This window comes from Bos mutus, chromosome 13 (genome assembly GCF_027580195.1).
Source record: "Bos mutus isolate GX-2022 chromosome 13, NWIPB_WYAK_1.1, whole genome shotgun sequence".
NCBI lineage: Eukaryota > Metazoa > Chordata > Mammalia > Artiodactyla > Bovidae > Bos > Bos mutus.
Window position 1 is genome coordinate 32,259,106 of NC_091629.1, and position 14,035 is coordinate 32,273,140.

General features: G+C 43.4%; 1 protein-coding gene across 1 annotated transcript; it reads right to left on the bottom strand.

Moving 5' to 3' along the window:
- Positions 1 to 4,803: 4,803 nt before the first annotated feature.
- Positions 4,804 to 5,979, bottom strand: LOC102272822 (eukaryotic translation initiation factor 3 subunit F-like). Its single transcript, XM_014476776.2, is given in 1 exon segment — positions 4,804 to 5,979. A coding segment is annotated over 1 exon segment (1,074 nt). The 3' UTR covers positions 4,804 to 4,905.
- Between the last annotated feature and the right edge of the window lie 8,056 nt (positions 5,980 to 14,035).

Below are 14,035 nucleotides of genomic sequence, written 5' to 3' on the forward strand. Positions count from 1 at the left end.
TTCTTAGGACTCCCACTCTAGAGAGAACATGATATCATACTCAGAGTGACAATGATATTATTGTTTCTGCTCTAATTTATTTTTTAAAGTAATTTGCATACTTTGGTATGCAACCTAAGCTTCCATCATGAGCCAAACAAAATTGCACTCAACAATTGCTCAAATGCTTTATCATTGGAAAAGTATTTTATGCTTGGATTGCCCTTCATAAATCTTATAAACCAGAACTAAAATCCTGCACCAGGATTGTTAGCAGTTAAAAGTTTTTTAAATTTTCCTCCTTTTTGCATATTGGTATTTTTTAATGTTTCACGCTGAATATTTATTGCATTTGAAATAGAGAATGACTGCACAGGAGGCAATGTGCAAAGAAGTTTACATGCCTTATCTTAGTAAATCCTCCCAACTGTGTTTGAGGTACTATTATTAACACATATTGTAGGAAAGGAAATAAAAGCCATTAGGTTAAATAACTTGACTAATTCAGCTCCACTACCTGGTTTTATACAAACCACTCATACACTTTGGCTTTCAATTTTATAGCCTATAAAACTAAGATAGCATCTACCTCATCAAGTGCAAGAATTTTAAAAGAATGTCAACTGTGAATGAATTCTTATGTGAAACACCTGGTATAAAGAAAACAAATGCTTTGAAGTTCTCTAACAATGTCAAGTACAACTATTAAACTCTGAAGAAGTCCTGTGCAGGAGCCAGCTGCATGTGGGTGGTACCCATCTCCCAACTTCAAGTTCACTGTCTTCACGTCGGTGACTTGAAATCAGCCACGGGGGGAGTCTGAAACCAGTAAATGCTGCAGATCAGGTCTTTCCCCGAGAAGGACTGGTTGTCAGATATTTACTGGCACACCACAGCTCCCAGATTAAAATATAACAGATTTACTGAACTAGCTCAAATTCAGTTTTATTTATTGAGGTAGGGAGAATGATTCATAACTTGGATCTGCATGTTATGAGGCCTATTTTCCCAGCTGCAGTGTGAAGGAATTTCAAGAATGGCAAAAACCCCCTAGAAAATGATTTTCCCATTTCAGCTCTTTCAATCTGATTAAGGAAACACAATATTCCAGACACATCGTTGGGTTTTTGTTGTTGTTGTTGTTGTTAATCTCTGCCCTGCTTATTACTGCCATAAAGGGCTCAGATAAATAACTTTGTGAATAGCCCAATTTGTTTGGCATACTAGTGTCTTGGAGTAGCTAGCTCATTAAGCAGTGTTTATTCTCCTGTGGAACCATATCTTGTAAGAACGGCTGGCATGGAGAAGTTGAGATATTTTGTCAAAATAAGGCAGTATTGGTCAACATTATTTCAGTGGCTCATGTTTGGCCCCAGAAAGCTTCCCTTTCCTCCATGATAAAATAATGAGACTACTTCATTATGGCTGAAGACATGCAAAACTTTCTGTTGGACTTCATTGCGCCCTCCTGAAACTCAAGCTGCAACTTAAGCGGTACAGAGGGTAAGTCCTGCTTCCCCCTCAATGTCATCAAGTCACTGGCCACATCCACTGCCCTTTCTCCCATGGGTCCTGTCAGCTTTCCTGTATCAGACATGTAGGTCAAAGTGTCCCACTCACAGCTACCCAGTCTGGGAGGCAAAGCTTGGCTGGCCTCTGACTAGACTAGGGTTAGGTTCCTGACAGGAGGGAAGCTAATTAGCTTCTCTCAGCAACTTCAGCTAGGATACCACATTTCCAAGACTCATGTAGCAAAGTACAACAAATTTAGTGACTTAAAACAACAGAAATTTATTCTGTCACAGTTTTGGAGGCCAAGGTGCCAGCAGAGCCATGCTCTCTCTAAAGACACCAGGAGAGAATCTGTTCCATGCCTTTTTCTTAACTTCTGGTGTTGCCAGCAATCTTTACCCTTCTTTAACCTGTATAGATGCATTACTCCAATCTCTGCTGCCTTCATTGTACACAATTTCCCCTGTGTGTCTGTCTTTACATTCTCTTTCCTCTGTGTGTGTCTATCTCTGTGCTTCTTACACTCTTCCAAAGACATCAGCCATATTGGATTACCCACCCTGTTGCTGCTGCTAAGTCGCTTCAGTCATTTCGGACTCTGTGCAACCCCATAGACAGCAGCCCACCAGGCTCCCCCATCCCTGGGATTCTCCAGGCAAGAATACTGGAGTGGGTTGCCATTTCCCTCTCCAATGCATGAAAGCGAAAAGTGAAAGTGAAGTCGCTCAGTCGTGTCTGACTCTTAGTGACCCCATGGACTGCAGCCTACCAGGCTCCTCCATCCATGGGATTTTCCAGGCAAGAGTACTGGAGTGGGGTGCCATTGCCTTCTCCACCTACCTTACTGACCTTATTTTAACTTGGTTGTATCTGCAAACCCCTATTTCCAAACAAGGTCATGTTCAGAGATATAGAGGTTGAAGTTGAACATAACTTTCTGTGGGACAGATCCCACAACAGATACTGAGAAGAAAGTCCTCAGTGAATGCTCTATAGGTCAGGGGTTTGTAAATAATCAGGCCAAGTCCAAGATGAGTCAGCAAGGGAAGGCAATGGGAAAAGGAAGGCACAGGCAGAACAGATGTAAAAAGGGAAACAGAAAAAAAAAAGAAAGATGGGCAATGTGGTTTCCACTGCATCCCTTCCATGAACTCAATCATTCCCTCCTTTGATTTCCTTCACTTGAGAGATTTTTTCTAAACTGTAAACCAGATTGCCCTGAAGCCCATGTGGAATGGTTGATGATCCGTGAAGACATATTTACAGCCTCAAGAAAATTGAGAAATACAAAGGAAATGTCATAAGTTCTTCATGAAGCCAAGTTTATCCTGTAAAAAGATATCCTATGATAAATGTCATTTATTTTTTTTTTTTTAACTTGGATGAAAAAATTTATTTCTTATTGTATCACAGTATCACAGAGGGCAAGAGGGATGGCTAAGTTGTGATGAACTGTTTGAGGCATGATGGTGGGTGGGGGAATTAAGGATTCACCCAAGGTTTCTTGGCTTTGACAACTGCGTACATGGTTGTGTTATTCCCTGAGGAAGTGATTTGTTGGGGAGGAAGAGACAGTCAACTGAATATGAAACATGCTGAATTTAAGAGGCTTCTGAGACATCCAGGTGAGAGATATGGTATTTCTGGAATCAGGAAACCAGTTCTGAATTTCAGCCAGAGTTGGAGCCTATGCATCATTAACACAGAGGGAGTAATCAGCCCCAAGCTTTTCTCAGCTCTTCCAGGCAGAGGGCCCAAGATGGAACCCTGGGGAATGGAACTTGTTGGGGGTGGGATGGGATAGGGGGATGTCAGAGGAGGAAGGACCAGTTTGTAAGGGTGTTGGGAGAAAATCAGGGAAGTATGGTATCACAGGACTCAAGTAACACATGATGTCACACCCAGACACACTGCAGTGTTTTCAGCAAAGGCACAACCACATACAAAGAGAATGTGTGAAAACACATTTCATAGAAAAAACAAACTTGTGCACATATAGGCAAAGCCTGGGGAAAAAAATAAATCGAGCATCCTTGTAGGCACAGAGGAGTGTTCTTGTCTTATAAACAACTCTGTGGCCAGGGTGGATGACAATGGAGCAACGTTCAGTGACAGTCTTCCTCCAAGCCTTTTGTTTTTTGTCTAGAATGCTCTGTTTTCCTTTCTTTTCTTTTTCAATCTGCCTCTTTCTCATTCTTCAAGTCCAGCTTAGATTTCATTTCCTAACTGGAAGTCTTCCCCGATCTGTAACATCTCATGATTCCCAAAGTGACGGTCTCTTTGTCCCCCCTGCAGGTTCTAAGCAGGCACCAGGACCTCTTGTTTAGCACACTGGTTAGCATTTGATAAGTATTACATGAGCCAATACGTAACATGAATTCTTCAGCCTTTCCTCAAAGCATCTGGTGTGGCCCCAGTTTACAAAATAAGTCACATGTATTTGCATTTAAGACTTCACCATTTGGTAAACTACCCTGTAACCCTACCTCTGCATCCTCAGCTTCTACCACTCTCAAGTAGCCAGGGTTTTCATGTATCACCAGCCCTTCTATCACCTTTATCAGAAACCAGGCAACATCCCAGACTGCTCCCATCTCTCACCATCCAAGTGTCAACCAGACTTCAGGTCCTCCTTGGATCTGCCTCCTGAACCCAAGTCTCTGTCACCATCCCCAAGGCCCGGCCTGAACCTGGGTTCTCGTCATCTCCTGACAATCACAGTGACCCTCTGCCTAGTTCTCTGCCTTCTGTTTTTCTCCCTTTCCCTCCTTCTTCTACACCAGTACCCAGTAATCTTCCTAAAATCCAAATCTAATTATCCAATGCCTTCCCACAACTTCCAGGATAAAAATCCAACCTCCACAGGTTGTGGGCCCTTGTGGTCTGGCTCCTGACTTCTTAGATTCTAAACAGGTTAAGCAATTTTCCATGTACTTCCTTTGTCCCAATCACCCTTTCTGGATTTGCTGATTTAAAAAAAAAAAATCAGCTCAGATATCATGTCTTACATAGACTCTGACAGACTCTGGTCAGCCCTTTTGTTCCCGTTATGTTGTATTTTTGCTTTATGAGAGCAGTTATTTCACTGGGCCACTAAACTATGAAGCAGACAGAGCACAAGAAAAAAATCCAGAGCTGGATTCAGGCCACACACACATGACCAGCTTCCTCCAAAGTACTCACTTCCTAGTTTCTGGGTAAGCTCCAGAACTGCCTTTTCCCTTCCACCCAGAGGGAAACTCACATTAGATGGAATTCACTTAACAAAAGGCAGTCTATGTTTATGTAGAGTCACAAGCAGTTGATTTGACTCAGTGTGACTCAGACCACAAAGACACCATTTCTCCGTCACTCCATTCTGGGTCCCGGGCTTGGCTGGGGTCCAGCGTGGCAGAAGGGCTGCCTGAGGCCCCTTCACAGGTTCACAAGCTTCTTATCGAGGGCAATTTGTGACTGTGTGAGGTTGGCCAGATAGGTTACCATCAACAGGTCGTTGATGTTGCTGTTGAGCATGGTCTCGAAGTCCTCGGGAACTATTTTGGGTACTTGGTTAACCAGACTCATCAAGAAGCGACCCACGGTATTGTCGGCTGACACCTTTCCAGACAGCACATCCTCCGCATACTGCAACACTGTGCTGAGGGCGTCCTGGATGCGAGCAGAAGCCCCGCCCACTTGCTGCAAGTCACTGGAGAGGCCGATCACCCGGTTGGGGCTAAAACAGGTCCTCATGATCAGGTCAACTCCAATGAGTTCAGTGTCGTAATGCGTGTATTTCACTGTCAGAGGGGTGAACATCACCCCCATGGTCCTCCCAGGAACACCCATTAAAGTGCTGATGCTCATGCGGCCGTTCTGGAGGCTGGTGTCCACTGTGAGGTGAATGGGGTTGGGGGCTTCTCGGCTGTAGTACTCATGGATCAGCACTGAGTGCTCTGTCATGTCATGGCCTGTAGCGTACCAGCCCAGGATGAGCTCATTTGGAGAGACTTTCTTGTGCAACTCATACATGTTCTTAGCAAACTCCATGTCAACAGCCACCTCATCTTCTGACTCTTTGTGTGGCACTGAAAAGCAATTGGTGACTTCCACTGAGTGCTTGTCAACGGTTCCCAGCAGGGCCGCGATAACTCAGGCAGCTCCCTCGTTGCGTCGCTCGTAGCTGTTCACGATGGAGGCCAAAATGACCGGGTGCAGCCGGACCACGCGGCCGCCGGGGAAGGGGCCTGGGAGAGCAGGGCCGGACAGAGACTGTGCGGGGGTCTGCGCTGGGGCTGGCGCTGAGGCCGGGGTCTGGCCCGGAGCCTCGGTCGTAGCCGCTGCTGCTGCCAGGTCTGAGGATGACGCGGGAGCCGGCGATGGAGCCGGGGCCGAGGCTGAGGCTGGGGCCGAGGCCGGGGCCTGGGCCGAGGCCGGAGATGAGGCCGCAGCTAGGGCTTCGGATGGGGTGGCGGGAGGCGCGCTCGCCGGTACTGCCGGTGTGGCCATCTTGTCCGGAGAGAAGGCTATTTCTATTTTTAAAGGTTAAAATATCCTTTGAAACAATCGGAGTTTGTTTCATTTTATAATGTTCTATTTGGAACAAAATGAGAAACCAGCAATCCTATATTTAGACTCAGAATTTTAAAAAATTTACTTTGTTGGAACAAAATTTTCTAAAAGTCTGATAAGCACTGACCTAAAGCACACTGAAGCCCCGTGACATTCACACACAATATCCACAAGCTTTGCTGAGTAGGAGATTCAATTTCTTTCTTCTGACAAATTCTATGTAAGCCACTTTCCCCCACATAGTCTCTTTGGATACAAATTTTCACCAGGCTAGGTTACTTCAGGCTCTCTTGCAGTAAGTATGGGGCTCATGACAATTCTTTGTTGCTTGGAAACTACTCTCATCTGTAAGGGGGGATATTCAGCAGCCTGTTCGATGCTAAGAGGCCAACCTCCCTGGCCAACAACAGTGTCAGCTTGGAATGGTCGGAATTTTCTTTCCCGCTGTTTCTCTGAGACAAAGAGTTGTGTGCAAATAGCTTATTTGCAAGGTGATCTCAGAAAGTATTGTGAGGGAGGGGGAAGGGGACAGGGAAGGAGGAAAACCCAATAAAGAGTAATGTAAGTAATATGTAAGTCAGTGGTTTGATGGTAAATGTTTAACAGTTGGCTCTCCAAAAAACAATTCTGGTTTGTCCCATTTGCCAGTTTCCATGGTACAAATACTCACCATGGCCATTTTTCAGCTACCTATGTGGCATCACTAAATGTTGAGTTGGGATGAGATGCACAGCTGAGAACATTATAAAACATTTACACCATACAAATACAATAGTTCAGAATACGTTACCCCAAAATATGCCACTTTGACATAATGATTATTTTGAAATAAATGTACTTGAAAAACAGTGGTGTAAGGAGGACATTCTGACCCTCCTTTGACCCCCTGCAAGCAAGAGATGAATTTTCCATGTGAAACGCACCTTCCCTGTATCCGGAGTGGAGATGGCATCCTTGTCAGCCAAGACAGGGAATTTAGGATTGAGAGGCTATATTAAAATTTTTGTCTATTTCTTCACCAATTTACTACCCCAAACCCAAGCTTCTTTGTCTTTTCTGCAACAAAGAGAGAACATCTCAGACTCAGGGGTGAGAACTATAACCTCACATTCTTCACCACTCTTCCAAGACCCAGTTTCAGCTCCTTCACAGATTAATGCTCCATGTAGGCTGAGTTATTTGTTATTTGGCTTTGTGAATATGCATATGTGTATGTGAGTTAAAGGTCTCTATTTTCCTAGCGTATATTCTATAGATGAAAGAGGAGAAAGAGGGTGAGAGTATAGAGTGTAGCAGGGAGAGAGAAAGAGGGAAGAGGAGAAGAGGGAGGAGGAAGAAAAGAAGGAAATGGAGGAAAAGAAGATGGAGTAGAAAGAGGTGCAGGAGGAAGAAGAGGAAGAGATGGAGAGAGCAGAACAGAGTGGAAAGAAAGGAGTGAGGGGGTGATATGGGTCGCTTGCATAATTTGCAGAAATCAAATATGGTTATGGAATGCCCTAGAATCTAGGATCTAGAGCAGTGTTTCTCAAATTTTAACTTACCCTGAATCACCAGGGGCTCTTGTTAAAGTACAGGTTCTAATTCAGCAAGTCTGGGGTCTGAAATTCTGAATTTCTAATAAGCTTCCACAGGGTGCTGCTGCTACCATCTCTTCAAGTAAGCAAGTAGTCTTTTAAAATTTATGTATTTATTTATTTTTGGCTGCATTGGGTCTTCATTGCAGTGTCGTCTCTTGTGGAGCATGGGCTTTAGGTACATGGGCTTCTGTAGTTGTGGTGCATAGGCTTAGTTGCTCTGCAGTATGTAGGATTTTCCCTGACCAGAAATTGAACCCATGTCCCCTTCATTGGCAGGTGGACCCTGAACCACTGGATCACCAGGGAAGTCCCGAGACACAAGTAGTCTTTGATCAGGAAGTCTCACCACAGTCTACACCTGGTCAATGCTCAAGGAGTACATCATTTTGTAGGCCTTTGGTATCTGTGGTCCGTCTCTCACCTGATGCTCTTGGGTTAGCTCATATATTTTCAGGAGTTCTAGATGATGGGACACTAACCAAACTTGAAGGCAATACCAAGACAAGGCATCAAAAATTATGTGCACCAAAAATTGTAGTGAAAGTGTTAGTGTTAGTCAGTCATGTCTGACTATTTGCAACCCCATGGACTATAGCCTCTGTCCATGGACTTCTCCAGGCAAGAATACTGGAGTAGGTAGTCATTCCCTTCTCCAGGGGATCTCCCCAATCCAGGGATCAAAGCTGGGTCTCCCTCATTGCAGGCAGAGTCATCTTTTAAAAAAAGAATCAGTCACTGCATATGACCTGGTGCTGCAATTCTAAGTTTAAATTGCATCCCTATAGGCAGAGGCTAACTGATAATCCACACCCCGCTGTTGTACACCCTCTTTCATAATGACTCATGAAAGCAAACAAAAAGTGAGAAAATATTTACACAGAAAGTAAATAACAAATATCAGGACTGTATTCAGTATCTTTGGTTTAAATTTCATTTACCTTTTCCCACATTACATTTATGGAGAACTTAGATAAATCACCAAACTTCTTATGCTATTTCTAGAGCTAGTAAGCAGAAAAAAATAATATTTAAAACACACTGAAGATGTTGGAAGCAACATCTCCTGTGTGCACTGTCTCCACCCTCCTCCACAAAATTCTCTTTTGGTGTGTTAAAGCTGGATGCAGAAGTCACAAATTCAGAGATAAATTCTATAAATTTCCCAAGTCAAGTAGAAATTAGGGTAAACTAAATTATACCATGTCATTTTCACTTAATAAAACTATGATATGAGCTTTAGGATTCCATACAAGTTGATTATTTGGGGAAAATGCCTCAGTAGCTAAAAAGGATAACTACTTGCATTAAATATGTATAATCAAAGCACTAGTTTGCTACCCAATGTTCATAGGAGCATTACTTACACTAACTAAGATACGGAAGCAATCTAAGTTTTCATTAACAGATGATGAATAAAGAAGATGTGGTGTATATATATATACACACATGAAATGCGATACTACTTAGCCGTAAAAAGAATGAAATTTTACGATTTGCAACAACATCAATGGACCTGGAGGGCGCTGTGCTTAGTAAAACAAGTCAGACAGAAAGAGACAAATACTGTATGTGATCACTTACTTATATGTAGAATCTGAAATATAAAACAAATGAGTGAATATAACAAAACAGAAACAGACTCACAGATACAGAGAATGAGCTAGTGGATACTGGTAGAGAGATGGATGATAAGGTGCAAGATAGGGGTAGAGGGTTAAAAGGTATAACCTATCATTACAAAACAAATTAGCTACAAGGATATATTGTACAGCACAGGGAATGTAGCCAATATTTAATGATAAATTTAAATAGAGTAAAATCTATAAATGTATTGAATTTCTATATTATATACCTGAAATTAATATAATATGGTAAATCAACTTTAATAAAAAGAAAACAAAAGATTATATATATGGTTAAAAAAAAGTGTATAATCACAACAGAATTTAAACAATTGCAATGTGATATATGAAGCAATGTTACTCATCAAACAAATGAAAAGATAAAAGATGAAGGTTTATTTGAACACTTAGCTTATAACTGTTAAGATTCTTTTTAATTAATGAGGATATTTACCTCCCACAGATGCGTATCTGCTTTGTGCTTATTGCCATTGATGTGGTTCAGAGCAGGGCACTCTAGAATATACCATTATCATATGGATTATTTCAAGCTGAAGACAATCAAGGCCCAACAGACTCAAGAAGAGCTTTATACTGTCCCTGAAGAATTGATGCTTTTGAACTGTGGTGTTGGAGAAGACTCTTGAGAGTCCCTTGGACTACAAGGAGATCCAACCAGTCCATTCTAAAGGAGATCAGTCCTGGGTGTTCTTTGGAAGGACTGATGCTGAGGCTGAAACTCCAATACTTTGACCACCTCATGTGAAGAGTTGACTCATTGGAAAAGACCCTGATGCTGGGAGGGATTGAGGGCAGGAGGAGAAGGGGACGACAGAGGATGAGATGGCTGGATGGCATCACCGACTCAACGCACGTGAGTTTGGGTGAACTCTGGGAGTTGGTGATGGACAGGGAGGCCTGGTGTGCTGCGATTCATGGGGTCTCAAAGAGTTGGACACGACTGAGCGACTGAACTCAATTGTGTAAAATAATTTATATAGAGAGCCTGTACCAGGAAGAGTGTTATTATCAACATTTTTTTTTCATCACGAAGACTTAACTGAAGAGTGAAGATGGCAGACTGGGAAGACCCTTAGCTCCCTTTCTTCCATGAGCACACCAAAATTATAATTATTTATAGAGCAATTATTGATAAGAAAGGCCAGAAGACTAACAGAAAATATTTTCTAAAACTAAAGATTTAAAGAAGGAACCACAATGAGACAGATAGGGGGAGCAGAGACCCATAACCCTAGGTGCACCCAGTAGAGAGCTAATTATAACTGCAGAGGTTGCAGAGGTTCTCACCAAGAAGTGAGGGGTCCAAGCCCCACATCAGGCCTGGGGGTTTTGCACAGGGAAGATAAGCCCCCAAAACTTTGGCTCTGAAGGTCAGCGGGGCCTCCTTTTAGAAGAACCAGAGAGTTATGGGAAATTGAGACTCCATCTTAAAGGCACACACAAAATCTCACATACTTTGAGACCCAGGGCAGAAGCAGTAACTTGAAAGGACCCGGGTCAGACCCACTTGCTTATCTTGGAATGCCTGCCTCCTGGAGAGGCAGGAGACAACTGGAACTCACATTGCACTAGACACTGGCAGCAGCAACTGTGGGAACTCTTTCTACCACAAGGACCTGGTGCTGACAAGCGTCATTTTGGAGCCCTCCCTCTAGCTTATTAGTATCTGGACCCAGCCCTGCCCACCAGCTTGTCAGCCAGCACCAGTATGCCTCAAGTCAAACAGCTAGCCAGACAGGGACACAGTACTACCCATCAGCAGATGGGCTCCATTAAGACCCACAGAAGACCATAGCCACCCCAGGACCTGACTCTGTGTACCAGAGGGCCCAGGACCCAGCCCCACATACCAGTCCTCAGACACTATCCTTGGGACTCCTCCAGGACGCTGCAGCCAGCCACTGAGACCCTGTCTCATGAACCACTTGGCTGATACCAACGCCTGGACACCCAGGGCCCTATAGCCAGAGATCCCAGGACCCAGCTCCACTCACCAGTGGACCAGAACTAACCCTTGAACTAGTATCACCCATTAGTGGGCATGCATCAGCCCCAGGACTCCCTGTGCCCTGGCCCCACCCACCACTGGGCAAACACATAAACCTCAGGATACTTAGGGCCCAACAGCCAGACATGCTGGGACCCAACTTTGTCTACCAGTGAGCCAGAACTAACCTTGAGACCAGACTTATACACTAGTGAGCTGGCACTAGCCCCAGGAGTCCCTGGGCATCTGCCCTGACCACTAGCAAGCTGGCACCAGCTCCCGAACTCTTAAGCCCTCAGGCAGAGAATCTAGAACCTAGCTCTGTTCACAGTAGGCTGGGACTGCCCAAAGACCCATCTACACTCACCATGACAACAGTCCCACAGCCAGCCCTATCAGGATCTACCCACTAGCATGCAAACTGGGATACCTTGGACCTCTCAGTCAGTGTCCACAGGAGCCAGTCCCACCATTAGCAGGGTGACACCAGATCCAGGGACCCCACTGCATAACCACCCACCTCAGAACCTGGCTTTGCACACCAGTGAGCCAGCACTAGCCCCAGGACACCTTCCTTCCCTAGGGCTCTGTAGCCAGCTACCTCATAACCCAGCCCTGACCACCAGTGGCTGGCAGTCCCCACACAAGGCAGGACCTGGCAACCTATCAGACCAAGGGCCAGTCACACGTACCAGGCCACCCTCAGTAGTATGCACACAACAGAAGGACCTATGCTGCCTACATAAGCGTCAACCCTAGAGCACACAGCTCTAGGGACTAGAGGGGGTTGTTCCTAGGATGTCTCCAAGGTTTGGAAACATAGTCAACCTTCCAAATACGTAGAAATAAAAACAGCAAATGAGGCAAGAAAGGAATATGATCCAAATGAAGGAACAAGATAAAACTCAAGAAGAAGAGCTAAGGGAAATGGAAATAATCTACCAGTAAAGAGTTCAAAGTAATTATTTTAAAGTTGCTCAAAGAATTTGGAAGAAGATTGGATAAACAGAGTGAGAATTTAGAAGTTTTTAACGAAGAGTTAGAAAATATAAAGAGGATCCAGACAGTGATGAAAAATACAGTACCTGAAATTAAATGTACGTTGGAAAAAATCAAGAGTAGAGTTGATGATATGGAGAAACAGATCAGTGAGCTGGAAGACAGAGTAGTGGAAACCACTCAAGCTGAAAAAAGAAATAAGGACTATTTAAGAGACCCCTGGGATAATATCAAGCATACTAATATTCACATTATAGGAGTCCCAGAAGGAGAAGTCCCCTTTGAAGTCCCAAACCCCTACTTCCTTCTCCTTAGCTCATGATGTATAAGAAGGTCTCTTATATTTGGGTTCCCCTATGTACGGAGGAGCCTGGTGGGCAGCAGTCCATGGGGTCGCTGAGGGTCGGACACGACTGAGCGACTTAACTTTCACTTTTCAGTTTCATGCATTGGAGAAGGAAATGGCAACCCACTCCAGTGATCTTGCCTAGAGAATCCCAGGGACGGCAGAGCCTGGTGGGCTGCGGTCTATGGGGTCGCACAGAGTCGGACACGACTGAAGCGACTTAGCAGCAGCAGCAGCATGTACAAAGTTAAATTAAATCTAATTTTCTCTACCTAATCTCTCTTTTATTCCAAGGAGATGTCTCAGCCAAGAACCTAGAAGGGTTTAAAATTATTTTTCCTTCCTACACACCTTCCTCACACCATAAAAATCTACCTGTTTTAATTTCACAATGCCACTCTTTTCAATAGCAAAAGGATTAAAAGCTACTAACAAAATACATAAGGAAGAGACTTATTGGTCACTTTAAACATCAAAAAACAAAGTTTTCCAAGTTGATTGTGAGATTCACAAAATATCTTACACATTTTATGTGTGATTATAGAACTACAGTTGATGTGGGTTTCAAGATATTACTTTATCTAAAATCTTATTTCAGAGTATGTAGAAAATAACATTTGTCTTTTACCTTTTTACTGAAATGAAAGCCAATATTCCCTACCCTTAAACCCTTGGTGGTTATGGTAGGGTATTCACATTTGATTGTTTCTGCTCCAAATCTTTTCTGAGTTTCTGGATATTCAGTGAGATTAAAAACTCAGCTCTGTAGGCATCTGTGGTATCCATTTTATGCCCAATCAACATAGTCATGGGATGAAAATCTTGGGCTTGGTCTGCATTCACTTTTCTCATTTTTGTTTTGTGAAATTTTATCTACTGACCAGATAGGATGGTTTAGGCTTGCTTTATTCCTTTGGGAGTGGTTGTTGTGGAGTTTGTAACCAACATTGAGCTGCTTCTACAGAAACACCAGACAGTGAGTCTCACATTTGATTTCCAAGTAGAACATCCTCAAAATATAGGGTGGTACAAGTCAAGAGAGTGTTAGTTGCTCAGTCATGTTTGACTCTTTGTGACTCCATGAATTGTAGCCCCCCAAACAGGTTTTATTTTCTTGGGCTCCAAAATCACTGAGAATAGTGACTGCAGCCATGAAATTAAAAGACCCTTGCTTCTTGGAAGAAAAGTTATGACAAACCTAGACAGCATATTGAAAAATCAGAGACATCACTTTGCTGACAAGTTCCATATAGTCAAAGCTATGGATTTTCCAGTAGTCATGTATGCATGTGAGAACTGGACCATAAAGAAGGCTGAGCACCAAATAATTGATGCTTTTGAACTGTGATACTAGAGAAGACTCTAAAAGTCCCTTGGACTTCAAGGAAATCAAACCAGTCAATTCTAAAGGAAATCATCCCTGAATATTCATTGGAAGGAC